Source organism: Pieris napi, chromosome 19 (assembly GCF_905475465.1).
Source record: "Pieris napi chromosome 19, ilPieNapi1.2, whole genome shotgun sequence".
Classification (NCBI taxonomy): Eukaryota; Metazoa; Arthropoda; class Insecta; order Lepidoptera; family Pieridae; genus Pieris; species Pieris napi.
The window spans coordinates 369,297-384,400 of NC_062252.1; the positions used below are offsets into that span (position 1 = coordinate 369,297).

The 15,104-nt window shown below is 33.9% G+C and overlaps 1 protein-coding gene and 1 non-coding gene across 2 annotated transcripts in view; one reads left to right on the forward strand and one right to left on the reverse strand.

The window, feature by feature from the left end:
• Positions 1-2,877: 2,877 nt before the first annotated feature.
• LOC125059417 overlaps positions 2,878-15,104 on the reverse strand; it is a 53,991-nt gene continuing 41,764 nt past the window's right edge. Inside the window, exons 5-8 of the mRNA XM_047663835.1 lie at positions 7,086-7,195; positions 6,535-6,642; positions 4,686-4,784; positions 2,878-4,528 (exon numbers count right to left, since the gene is read on the reverse strand). Of these exons, the coding sequence (XP_047519791.1) occupies positions 4,399-4,528; positions 4,686-4,784; positions 6,535-6,642; positions 7,086-7,195 (447 nt within the window). The 3' untranslated portion in view covers positions 2,878-4,398. The remainder of the gene's footprint in view (positions 4,529-4,685; positions 4,785-6,534; positions 6,643-7,085; positions 7,196-15,104) is intronic.
• On the forward strand, positions 11,946-12,018 carry Trnar-acg. Its single transcript has one exon. It is a non-coding gene; the product is annotated as a tRNA-Arg (tRNA).

Below are 15,104 nucleotides of genomic sequence, written 5' to 3' on the forward strand. Positions count from 1 at the left end.
CAAATATCTTCGTCAGCCCTCACCATACTTGTGGAATTTTCCAAAATCTCTTCTGTTGTAAGAGATTATAGCTATCGAACTACTTCAAAAACACTAAATCTTATGATATACTTTCATACGTTTAGTTAAAGCAGACAGGGCGATATCAATAATAACATTAAAAACCTGATTTGATTTTAAACAAAGTAATCGAGTGTAAAAATGGTCGTACTTTGTATTTAGCTTGATTCATCTTGATGTATGTTGCTGGTAATCGTCACAGTTGGTCGGCTCTTGCTTTAATATCTGAAAATGTGGATCGCATTGTTTGGACGTAGCCATTTAATGATTCATAAATGGCATATCCCGTATTAAGGTCATGATCAGACGACTGCAGCGAAACACTAGTCGCTTGCAAGCGTTCTAGGATTCCGTTCCACGTAATTGTCATTATTCCTGTTTCTAACTTATTCATCGTTGAAATTAGTCCGTAAGCTTCGATAGGTAGAAGCCTGATTGTTAATGAAGGAAATATATATTGATATGTTCAGTTATGGGCTATTAATTCTAACAAGCGTAAATAATTTCCATTGTGAGGTGAACCAACAATTTTGCCGCTACCCCAAGACCACTTTCTGCTAAAAACTCGATTACTGAAATGATTCGTTTAAGAAGTAGCCTCCAATACTTTTGCTCAGTCTCAATTTGGCTCACTAGTTGGGAATCAGCACGCGCACCTAATATGGTTTTTGAGGTTTAACAGCGAAATTATATCAAGTATCTACTTAATAATATGCCATCGACTTCTTTATGGTTAGAACACGACGACCGAGGTAACCGGCGATTAGAAAACCGCCTTGACGAGTGAGTGTATGTGATCAATTTATTTCAGTTCCTTTGAAATAAGTTCCTAAATGCTAGGCATTGTTGGAGAGCTAAGAAAAATGGTTGTTTTTAAATTCTGCAAGCCAAGTTTAACAATTTTTTTTATAAATGAGAAAAAGGATTTAAAATGGTACTTTTTAATAAATTTTTGATGTCGCATTTTTGGCTTATTTTGAAAAACAAAACAAAACTTTAAAATACATTAATAGACCAGTGCAGATAGCCTTCAAAATAAATAAAAAGTGAAAAAAATTACAGTAGGATGAAACCCATTAGAAAGGCAGGGGAATATGATCAAAATGAAAGGAAAAATAAATTACGGTCGATCTGAGGTCGGGAAGGGGGGGGGGGGGGGGGGAGTTTTAAGGGTAAAAAACGGTTTATCTCGATTTCCGGCAAAACTACAAGTCCTATCGAAGAAAGTTAAATGGCAAAGTTGTAGGTAATAAAAAGATCTAAAACTTTTGTATTCACACATTTTTCACATAACCTCAAAATTGGTGTGAAAAATTCAAAAAACCAAGTTCTTGGTTTTTTATTTTTATCTTTAACAAAAATATTTTTTTTTTAACGAAATTTGGTGAAAACTTACCTTTCTATGTCCCAAATACACTGTAATTTATTTGATTAAAAATACTTATTTGTTCGCCTTATTTTGAATTAATATCGAAAAAACACCCTAATTTTCAATCGAAAATTCTGACGTCAAAATTTCAGCTTTTTTCAAAAAGTTGGTGTGCTTTCAGTTCGTTGAAATCTCTACTTTCCTATGGTAAAAATATATATATATATTACCATAGTAAATCTTCTCAGAAAACGCAAAAAATCGTATGCAGTAACGCCCAGACCTGTCATCCCCTTCCTTACTTCTGTATGAAATACGAAAATTTTAGCCCATATAAAGGCTAAACTTTTTTTTTAGGTCACTCAGGTATATATAAGTTATCTTAAAATAGTAATAAATAGGCATAGAGAAGTAGGGAAGGGTATGACGGGTCTGGGCGTTACTGCATACGATGTTTTGCATTTTCTGAGAAGATTTTCTATGGTAATATATATATATTTTTTTACCATAGAAAAGTAGAGATTTCAACGAACTGAAAACACACCAACTTATTGAAAAAAGCTGAAATTTTGACGTCAGAATTTTCGATTGAAAATTAGGGTGTTTTTTCGATATTAATTCAAAATAAGGCGAACAAATAAATATTTTTAATCAAATAAATTACAGTGTATTTGGGACATAGAAAGGTAAGTTTTCACCAAATTTCGTTAAAAAAAAAATATTTTTGTTAAAGATAAAAATAAAAAACCAAAAACTTGGTTTTTTGAATTTTTCACACCAATTTTGAGGTTATGTGAAAAATGTGTGAATACAAAAGTTTTAGATCTTTTTATTACCTACAACTTTGCCATTTAACTTTCTTCGATAGGACTTTTAGTTTTGCCGGAAATCGAGGTAAACCGTTTTTTACCCTTAAAACTCCCCCCCCTACCCCTTCCCGACCTCAGATCGACCGTAATTTATTTTTCCTTTCATTTTGATCATATTCCCCTGCTTTTCTAATGGGTTTCATCCTACTGTAATTTTTTTTGGTTTCAAAAATTATCGGCACTGGTCTATAAATCCTAACTCACTGCTTATAATGGCCCGTTTCCGAAATTTGATATTATAAATAGCGACTTTCGGTTCTAAAACCATAGTAAAATAACATAAATACCTATTAGTAACCTAAGTAATCTAGTAATGTAAATAGGTATAATCCGAACCCCTTACAATTATATCTATTATAATATTTTTTTAAAAGAATACAAATTTCCGAGATGCCTTGATGACGGATGTTAATTCGCAAGCCGAAGCCAGCAATGGCGAGAGGCAAGAGGCTTATAAAAACGTTAAAAGGACTTAATAGTCCTATTTTTTTATTTATTATCTATCAAGAAACAAGCCAGCAGCCTGTTTAGTTTGACGCATGAAGAGGAATTAGGTATATAAATAAAAAAACTTTGTGCTCAGGAGTATGTAACTATCTTTATTTCAAAAAATTGAAACACCAATTAAAATTTAAACATTAAATTCTATAGATAATTACATCTTAATACAATTACACTCATTCTAAACATTTTATTGTCAAGAGATATAATTTATTGTCATAATTTACAATATCAGCATATTATTGTCATTTATTAGTTATATATACTTAACTCACAAAAATTATTTTTCAAAATTTTAGTTTCGATATGATAAGAAATGTCGCACTGACAGGATATGTTATGCACATCTAAGTACACCAATTACAATTATAACACCTAATTATTGATCAGAATATGAATGACATGCTCAATTTCAACTATCGATCCATAGATATTAAAATAAGTTTGTAAATCTCTACAGAATATTGTTAAAATATTGTATATAAATAAACGATTGTATACATTAGTAATGTAGGAAAGGACGACTGTCCATTTTAAATAGAAGGATAACGAATATTGACTAGCTTAAAGCTGTAATAAGTAATACAATATTTTAAAGCCAAATTTCATAGTCTGTAAGTTATGCCGACGGTTCGTCGTAATACAAGTCGAAAGATTTGACACAATACATAATACACAAATAGTTAACAACGTTACGCAGCCTATATATATATATATAGTTTTAAAATAAAAAAATATTATACGCTGTAAAGCGCCCTCTGGTTTCACTCTATTGTTGTGTATGGACTTGCATCAGGCTGCTTTACCTAATCCTATGTATTAATCAATACATAAGCGCGTGTCGCACTTCTGCTAATTTACAAATAATCTATAAACATGAAACATTTAAATGTAGTTAAAGCATTTTTGTCGGTGTCCAGTTGTGCCTACCCATGTAACGTCAATCGAAAACAGCACAGCCGACACCGACTGCCGTCTCGAAGGCTTTTGAAAGTTTTAGTAAGTACTTAGCGTCTAATCATATTATAATACGATATTTATATGGTATTCAAACGATCTACTAACTTTAAAATAAATGCGATTAAATTGATTTAGCTGAGGTGAAACAAATATCGACTAGATATCCTGTTATGGCCAGGTACACAAATATACTTGAGTAGCACAGCTGTATAGTTTTATTCCACGTTTTCGTCGGGCTCAGACTGAACGCCGCGGAACATACAATTGTGGGATTCCACAGAAGATTCCAAGGTTCAATTATCACTAACAAACATCTTACACTAAACATCGATTGTAGATTATTATTGTCGTTCGCCGAATTGACGGGAAATTAATTGATCTTGTATATTAATAAAAAACAATTATTGTCATATGGAAGTCCTAAAACATCTAATCTTACACTATAAAAATATTAGATAAAATTCGAATCTACGTAATAAATTTCACTTATAAAAAAATAACGCAAAGCTCGCGTCGAGAAGCGAAAGCGATATGGTATAGATATGACCATTAATACTGATATAAATGGGTTTTAAAGCCTGAAGAGTTGTACGAGGGTTGCCCCTGGGAATGTCTGATGCCTCTGATCGAGGGAGGGGCTCAGTAGTAGGGGATATATTCAGGGATAGGGTAGTCCATGAACGGGTAAACGGTACGGCGAACTGGTGGAAGCATCACATCGGAGTAACGCGAGAACTGGGATACTTGACGGCTGCCGGCAGTTGGTTTCCTGAAAGTATCCATTATTGTTCACTCCAATACATCTAAATATTTTTCATTGTCATAAATTATGTAACTAATGAACATTTGATAATGCAGCTTGACATAAGAATTAGCTTGATTTGTTTTTTTTTTATAAAAAGGCTGAAAAGCTTCAATCGACTTACTTGTTGTGCCTAGCGGTGGGGTCATCAGCTGCGTACTCAAGGGGCTGCAGGCCTCGAGGTTCCTGCTCACCATACGCCCCATACGGATACTCCTCATTGCTGAAGAGCAGAAAATATTTAATCACTGAATTAAAATTACTCCCTAAGAGACTTCAGTAGGCAGAAGTGACCTTCGTCTACAGTTTTATTACTTGATTGAGGCGGCTTTCACATATTATTAAAATACACCCCACCCCACCTACCTAGCTTTAATAAAAGTTTCTATTTGTGTATTGTTTACTTTACCCGCACAAAACATATTATATTTATTAAGGATATTATGTTATACTTTCCTGTATACATTTATTTGTCTCTAATGGAAATGTTTTAACATTTCGTTGCACATTATTATACATTTTTAATCAATTTCCTTAATAATCCGCACAGCGCATAAAAGTGTCTGTAGCAAACTCAGCTAATACACTCCTTAAACTTTACGAGGCGTTGTAACCAAGTTTTAAAATTTAATAACATCTTTTGCGGTAGCTGAAGTGGATTTATGAACATTCTAACTTTCAATTTCACAAGTGTGCCGTCTTTGTAGTTTGTAACTTGCTAAACAATAATGAAATACCTCGCTTTGAATCGTTCTCTGAGAATATTTGGGCGATTAATATCTCCTATGCTATTATTAATCTACTTTGGTTCTACACAGCGTTTAGTATGTTTAATAATTATAACCCCTTAAATAAACTTGAATTAATATGACAGTTAAGACCACAGAGACAAAATTTACGACAGAGATTAAGTATATATGTCAAATAAATTTATAAAGCTTCTTTGCTGAGTAAACTGTAGTGGAAATTATTTTTTGTCTCATTGGATACTTTAACATTACGTATCGCTTATATACAAAAGGACATTCTATTATTTAGAAGTGCTACGAAACCTATTTCACTTCTAAACTGTATTTTATATTTACGTCTGACAGTTCTTTGCCACAAATCCGATATCAAATACAATATGACATCTACTAAGCCTCACATATAAAATAATCGTCAAAAGTCTTGTGTTAATTAATGAACAAAGGGGATTTGAAAATGCTATAAAAATTTAGCGAAAAGCCCGCTCTATGCGAATTCGTAATTACGAGCAGCTGGGGATTAAGATTTTTGACGTCAATGAATTTAATTTTCACTTGGTATTACGGAAGAGAAAGAAATTAGAAAATTCTTTCAAACGCTTACGTTGGTATCCTAAAATTCGACTTAAATTTTATACTCAGGAGCGTAATGGTTTTGGGTTCGTTTGTGGCAACTGTGAATGGTTTAATATAGCAAATGAAATGTGTTATTAAGCGAGAATAGTTTATATTAAATAAATTAACATGCTTACTATGTAACTACCAAAAAAAGTTACAACGCATAGTGTTTAAATCGTTTGATGGCTGCAAACGCACTCTCCATTTTCAAGTACTTGATCCTGATTACTAGTAACATAAAAAATACATACTAATTAAAAAAAAACCTGTGGCCTTACACACGGTTTCGACTTTTAGGCTCCAAGGCAAGCCTCACGATGTTTCCTTCACCGTTAGAGCGAATGTCAAATTCGCACATAGACAAAAAGTCCAATAGTGCACAGCCGGGGATCGAACCTATGACCTGAGGGATGAAACCACTAGGCCAACACTGCTCTCTAAATGTTTTATTTACTTCCCGTACCCGCATGGAAATCAAATTAATTTGGCTAAATATTCGAATGCTTTCACCGAAAAACAAGAATTTTTCGCTGTACCGGGGCACTGTAGGTACAAAGTTCTTCAAACCATTCTATAATATTAATAAAACAAATTTATGTATTTTCTTACCCTCTACCCGCAACGATTTCCTTCAGTTCATGTTTCTGCTCTGTTTCATATTTCCTCTGTAGTTCGCGGATATGTTCTTGTCTTATAAGCTTCTTCAGTGCCTCAAATCTACCAAAATATAACTAGGTTTAATATATTTGATTAATAATTTTCTTATACTGAAGTCGTCTAACGTCGTTCCACGACTGAGCGTTTCTTAAATCAGTTTTTGCCGCGCACCACCACTATGTGGAACTACTACTATCAATCTTCTAGGATGCACTATGTAGTTCCAAAAGTATAAAATCGTTTATACATGTTTATTTATGGTAATACACCTAAAAAAGAGAGGACGCCCACCAGTAACCTGGACATATGGAATAAAAGGGATAGCGGGGAAGAATTGGAAAATGATGGCGACAATGAGAGAAAAGTGGAACATTTTTTTATTATATTTAATATACCAAATTTCAATAATTACCGTTCTCATGAGCGTCAATCCTCTAGATTATGACGCAAATATCATTGATCTTTAATCTGTGGTAAGGTGTAATATGTCGTCAATCGCTTACCTGTCCCGTTGAGGTGGCACCATGAAAGTGGACCCGCCTCGAGGTCTTGAAGGTCCCGGGAACCGCAGGATTTTGCCAGATGTATGGGGAACGTTCAGCATTCCGAACATCTGTAACAAAATAATTTATACTGAAACACAATAAGAGACATTACTTATTTATTAACAGCCATGGCCAAATTTTAACTAAAAATATTGTAAAACTGTTATACAATTAAGTAATTTTTATAAAATTAACCGAAAACCTTTATGCTAAAAGGTTTAAGGTTACCAAATATATATATATATATATATATAGGTATATTTGCCATCTCCGAGATTACGCCGGAATTCTGCTTGCACGCGTTTGATTTTTTAAATTGCTCTTTTTTAGTTCTTGTAACCGAATAAAACTTGAAATATATTGAAAATATCCCAGTAATCATCGAGGCGCAGTTTCTGCCCATCGGTTCGGAACTGACGGCACAGTTTTCGCTCCCAGAATAACTAAATTGAATTTCAAGCAAACAATTCAACGCCGTATTCAGAATGAATACCCATATTGCATATTTTATTGCTCATTAAAATATTATTTTATATTAGATACAGCCATATTAGACATAGAGGTGAGCAGGGATCTTTCTATTGCACTATATTATTTTAAGGTCCTTAGAGTATTTTTCCAAGCTTTAGAATATAACTTGATGCTTTGCATCGCCGAAGGTTTTTAACCATGACGTCTGCGGCAAAGTCTCCTTTTACCCGCCACTTTATCCTTACACAAGTTCGAGATTTATCAAAAATTAATCGCTATTGAGCGATTCTTTTGAATTCCGTATCAGCTATTTTGTAGTCAATCTAAGTAAAAGTCTACCATTAAATCACGTGGCCGCGTATATTATAAAAAAAAAACATTTGACCTCCTCATTACTAAAAATCTATAGAAATGTCTGAGATTGATAGATCTGGAGATCAAAGTCCCAGCCTCAATTGATACTAAGTTATATTTTTATATGAATAATGTGTTTATTGAACAAACACACATTTCGGTCTTATTTATAACGGCAAAGAACTCTTAGGTATAGTTGGGATTTCACACCCATTTCACATTTGTTTTTGATGGGATGACATTTCACAATCTTTAGTTATATACATTTTACGAAGAAATCATTAAACCTCCATGCTTCACAAAGATTAATTATTAATGTCGTATATAAAATTATTTATTTACACTTATATAGTAAATAACAAGCGATTTCTATATAAATAAATGTTATAAGAAAGAAAAAAATGCCAAATCACCAAATTGGACGAGCATGGTATGCACGCAGAACTGAAAATTCATAATTGTAAAATAAAAATACTTGTGATATCCTGTTAATTAAGAGCGCATTAATCCAAAAAGTACACCCTTTTAGCAAAATATTTAAATTACAAAATACTAATTATTATTCATTCATATGTTCTGTAATTAACATTTACTTTTACAATTTCAATTTCAGAATTCTGTTGAACAGGTATTTTACCACATACATGTACACGATGATCTGAACCTTTGATCTGAATAATTAATAATAGCCTCGACACGGTAGCCATACTGGAAACTCGATAAAATGCATACTTTACAATAGGTGACGTATACTTATTCATAATATCGATACAATGATGTATAAATTAATAAAATAAGTATCATAAAATAACAATATTATTATTTTATTTATTAAGAATATTTATAGCTTATAAGTAAATTACGTACTAAATAACTTTGTACACCATTAAAACATAATTATAAGTGGGTTATCAATTACAATAAACCTGTTTGTGCTAAATCGGTGTCAGTCAAAGAAGCATGTCAATTGTTGGTTTTGACATTGATACAGAAACCGGAAATTGTATGTGGTGTTCCGGCGTAATGGCAGAAGTATGCAGGTGAGTAAAATTTTAACCGCTGTCGCGTACGCACTATGTATAGACCGCATACCGTACCGCATTTTATTTACCATAATTATTTAAGGATCCAGTGCTTGGAGTGGGTTGACACACCACCGTTGATGGTGATGCCTAGCATGGGAGATGGAAGGAGGCCTCTACTGGGCGTGCTACAGGGCGAGGACGCTACTCTCGATAACATTGTGAGAGTAGCAGTTACAAGCTCGGACAGTGACGGCATGTGGGAAATCTTCCAGAGATTCTGTGAAGCCGTCATGCACCATAAGGAAGAGGTGGAGAGGGCCAGGGAGGATGATCCTGCAGCCCACCCGCGTCGCCGTAGGAGACCACAGCGTCGCAGTTGCACCGTATTAACTCCACTTTTTCGCAAAAATAAAGCAACCTTTCGAATTACCTGTCAAATTGTGTTTTCGCTGTGATAAAAAGACATATTTTTTTAGGAAAAGCCGTGAAATTTGAGTTTAATTTTTTTACAGAGAAATAAATAATTTTATTCATAAAGAAATACAGATTTATTATCACGTTATGGAAAAATAATGTCTGTGTAACAATTGAAATATCAAATTAGATTAGACATTTATCATGTTTAACTACCTCGTCTTTCTCCTTCCCGCTTTTTGAAGACAAAATGGCGGGCTGAGACGCTTATCCATGAAATTGTGAAGTTTTTTTTTACTTAAAAGCGGTGTGGCTTAAAGACAGTCGGAAGAAAAATAATAACAATTTTGCTTGCTGTTATGCTTCAGCTATAGAAGAAATCTTAGAAGATACACTTAATATGAATAATTGTGGTGTATTTCTAATGAATGACACTTGCGTAAATAAAATATGTATATCGGAATTGTTAACATGTTACAATACATCACAAACCCTTTTAGGCTAACAATCTAAACAACAGTTTAAAATGTAAATTTAGCCGCATAATGTATGCAGTGGTAGAGCTGCGGTAATGACCTTCCTCGTTTGTTGCATTTGATTTTAGCATATTAGATTTAGATCAGCTTTAAGTTAAATAAAGCTATTTATCGTAAAAGACGATGTATATTTGTTTAGGTAACCTTTGTACTCTTATAAACGTCAAATTATGATATGACTCTAAATTTATATTAAATTAAACATAAAAGTATTTAATTTTTTATTTATAATTATAAGTGTAATAGAACCAAAACAATTAAATACCTGTGAGTGCTCCTAGATGAAAAATTAACATCAACTTACTAGCGAAGAGAACAAGGAGACTTATGGTAGGGGAGCCCAAGAGGGGATTTCGGGATTTACTAAAGCGCGGCAGATTAATATATAGGGGGATACCTTGTACCCGGTTAAGTACCTCCACAAAATATGAGGCCCATATATAAGGCCGCGCGTGAAGGAGACAGGATCAGATTAGTAAAAAAAAATTGACCATCAGAAATTCCCGAGCGCGTCAGATTAAGGTAGGGTGAGTTAATTACATCCTAAAAAGTGTATATTCCACTAATCTGACAATTTGAGAGTGACGGAAAAAAGGGGAGGGCAACAAAGTTGTAAAAAAAAACGTCATCTCGACATTCTCGAGCGTAGCTAATTTTTTTTTTATTTTGAAGGAAATAATTCCAGAATAATGAAAAATATATAATCTGACGATTTCCGCAAGCCGACATAACAAAAATTCGTCGATAAAGTTAAATGCGTGCAGCTGCGTGATGCCTCCATTTCCTTAAACCGATCGGAATCTACTAAACGGCGTTCTAAATATTTCCCTCAAAATTACATTTCCTGTGAATTTGAACCGATTCGGACCGATAGATTTTGAGAAATTTTGAAAAATCTTAAAAAAATAAGAAATATTTTTTTTAAAAGTGGTTTCTTTATCGATCAACTTCAAAAACTAATCCGCCTTTGAGCTTGAAAAAACCACGTCGATCGCCACCAAGCTGGTCAAAAGCGGTTGATTAGTTCGAGAGATATCGTGAACGAAAGAAACCCGAAAAAGTGTTTTTTCGGGTTTACTCCGAAATTTGTGTTTCGATCAATTAAAATTGCAAAATTACTTATGATGATGATAAAACTGCGTCGAATGCCGCCAACCGCGTGAAAATTGCTTGATCCATTCAAAAGTTATTGCGGTTTGAAAATTCCAAAAATAGTGTTCTATGAAACTTCTATCAGACTTTCGAGCTGGGAGAGCTCAAATGCATAGAAATGTTATTTCTTTGAACTCAGCGAGCTCAAAATATCAATTTTAAGCGCCCAGGAATGGAATTAGCGGGAAGTTGCAGGGATGGCCCTTTAGATGAACCGTTTTTCTAAAAAAAATTTGTCAGATCAGGCGAATCCCTCTAGATAATCGTCAGATTATGAGACAGTACGTTTAGAACATAAAGATGAACCACATATATCTTAATCTGACGCGCTTGAGTATTTCAAAATTGCGATTTTTTTTTGCAAATTATGAAAATGGCCGTGGGTTTGCGTCCCATCGAAATCGTCAGATTAGTGAATGAGAGCTTTTGTTTGGTGCACTTAACACTCCCTTAGAAAATCTGACGCGCTCGATAATTTTTATTTTTTTTTCATTTTCAACCCTTAAATACAACCACCCGCATCATGCAAACGATCAGATTAACATACGTACATTATTAAAAATACGTAGGGCATTGATGCTATCAATATCTGACGCGCTCGAGGATGTCGATGCAACAGTTGTTTTTTACATATTTAACACTCTATAGCCGCTTCCCCCACCGATGAAAAGGTATATATCATATAACATTTTTTTCTTCTTATTATCTAAGCTTTGCATCCCAATAGGTCTCTACGACGCTCGAGTAAATCCCCATTTAGCATCGTGGGCTCCCCTACCATTATATAATATTTTTTATTTATATAATTAACATACCAATGCAAAAATTAGTGGATATGTGTTTTAAATTATATTCTGACGTCTATGGGCCCTGTGGCGCAACGGATAACGCGTCTGACTACGGATCAGAAGATTCCAGGTTCGAATCCTGGCAGGGTCGGAGCCTATTTTGTAAGTAAAAACGGAATTTTTCAATTTTATTCTGTTTTAAAGTGTAATGTTTTTTGTTTACTTTAGGTAAGGAACGCCACGTCGTTTATAATGTGGTATTTAGTGGTTACTATGTAAATATGTATTAATAATTTTAACACAGACAGTTGACAAACAATTCTTTGATGTCCTCACAAATAAAAGCTACAGCTATTATTCGTCCGTACGTACATTATACGTACTTACACTTGATCCATAAGATGTTATAAATATTACTTTGTATCAATATAAATACTTCGAAACTCTAACCTAATCACTAAGTATAAACGAAAAATTAATACCTAAACTTTTCAAAGTTAAATACATTGAAAGTCCTTTGGTTACTCGATTGAAAAGTCACTTCAGTGAACAAAGAACCAATTTACTTTGTACAGAGGAAAACGTTTGTAAAGTATAAGATGCTTTGATTTAAAAAATAGTCTTTAATACATTAAAGTGTGTTTGTTATTTTTATTAGTTTTGCCATTAGAGCATAATCGAGATGATTTTGAGTGAAAATAATGTTTATTTCCATGTTATGTCAATTGTCTTTTGGCTACAATTACTTCTTCGTAGATACTCTTTCCGTAGCTATCATGAACCACTTACTGGGCACGTGCGTAAATGGTTTTTATAATAGCGTCGTTGCACAAAACTTAATCTGCTAAATTATTATATAGCGTACATAATATATTAATTATTAGAGGGTATCAGACTTTAAAATGTCTACAACAGGATCTGTTGTAAATAAAAATAAAATAAATCAGTGGCGCTACAACCTGTTTAGGTCTGGGCCTCAGATTTCTGAATCTGTTTCATGAACAATTTTCAATCTTAAGGCAAGTAGGTGATCAGCATACAGTGCCTAACACACGACTTTTTGGGTCTAAGACATGTCATTTTCCTCACGATGTTTTCCTTCACCGTTCGAGTGAATGTTAAATGCGCACATAGAGAGAAAGTTCATTGATGCGCAGCCGTGGATCGAACCTACCTCAGGGATGAGAGTCGCACGCTGAAGCCACTAGGCCATCTCTGCTTATTTCTGTTGTTCTGTTGTAAACCATATTTAAATAAAAATAGCAAATACTTAGGAACTTAGCTACCAGCTATTATGAAAGATCGCCCCTCACTCCATTTCTTTGCGGTTGTTATTTTCCCTTTGTACGATCTTTCCCTTGTTTCACCCACCCACATTGAATCGACACTAAAAATACATTTGGTGGGAACTGTCTATTGTTTCCAATGAATAATGAATTTCGCGGAAAAACGAAATAGTACTTTATAGTTTATAGTTTATACCAATGAACTACTTACTAATAGTCTTGTAAAGATTTCGTAAATAATTTCGCTGGGTTTAAATGGAAATCGCAGAAGAAGTGTGTGAAAAATTCAGAAGAACTACTTCACTAATCATTCATTATTCGTTCTTCCGACACAAATTTTTTTTTATACAAGGAATCGATCTTGCAGGTTATATATAACGGAGCAAATTGGCAGAAGGCTCACCTGAAGTTAAGTGATAACCGTGCATTGCCGGCCTTTGGAACGACGGACGTCGAGGTGATACGGATGGTATTTCGTATTCTGCCTTGAGGTCCGATGATAAAAATCGGCTGCATTTTCTTTAAACGCTGGTACATGCGGTAAAATGTGCAGAGAGACTCTACGCAACGCCAAGCGAAAAGCATTAAACTCACAGTTAACCACTGAACAGTTAGTGAGTTAAAATAGCAATAAGTATTTAGTACTTGAACAACATTCAATTTTAAATAAGTACTTGTAATCAACGATACTCGTGTAAGTTGTAAAAACTAAAACAAAAGAAAACTCTCAAGAGATTGTGTAATTCTCAAGTTTTTTTGCAATTACCAACTTGGTCAGGGCGTGCCAAGTTTTAAGCAATTTTTCGCCCTTGATCTTGTATTACACAACGGAAACCATACCAAATGAAAACTCGGACAAAATACAAGACTTTCTGTTGTAATCGAAATTCTATATGGTCATGAATGTCGATTTCCGGTGGCCGAGGCAGTCTATTAACGATTCACTTAGATTATTCAAGACAAAGCAAACATTATTGTTTTTGGCCCCTTGCGTGTGGGTGTTTCATCATTACCTTAAAAGCAACGTCAAAAACGATTTGATTTGAGCTTGGTGTTGCGTAATTGTGCCATCTAAATTAGTAAAGGTCTCGGCATTTGTTTCGATCCCTATAAAAGCTTTCACATTTACCGAGATTTTTTGGTAACTTGTGCATTTATTAAAAGAGTATTTTTATCGACGTCTACGAGGGTCTACAACTTTTAGCGGTCTTTTATTATTATATGTCGTATATTAATATAATTTTGTTCTAAATTCTGGTATCTCTTTAATTAATAATACAGTGTTATTGAAATTTTAATGTTTATTAATTTACATTTAAATTATTTGAGAAAGTATGTTTTGGTTGCCACATTTCCCCAAAAATGCTTGATATATTGAAAATATATTTTGTATGTACTGTGTAGGTTAGAGTAGACGTGTTTATTATATTATTTAAATACAGCCTTTGCCAAGCTAGCGAAATATATTGCAAAATAGTATTATTTTCAATTAAGTTTTAAACTAAAAAATAAGATGTATTATACCACACTGGCAATGTGTATACTGTATACGCGCGTAAATAAACACTATAATTTTGTATGCTAAAAACTTAATCAGTTATTGGGCTTTTATAACTTAATTTTTAATAAATATTTCGTCTCTTTCTGTCAATTTATCTTTACGCTATGATGGAAATTGTCAGATGAGCACTTAAACACGGTGTAATTGGACTGATATTTATTTTATAAGTAAGTATATTTATAGTTTTAGCCTAGGAGAGTTCTCGTAGGTCAGATATAAGCCCGGGTTACTAGCAGAATGCCTTGGCGAACCCCGTAGGCCCATCTTAAGGGCGTGTGAAGGGCTGCGATGTTTTTAGTGGGTAGGGTCTCGCTACCCCTCTGAATAGCAGAGGGCTTTGAGTGTAGACCCAGCCCCACAGTCCCCGCGTTAAGCTTGACCTCATTTGAA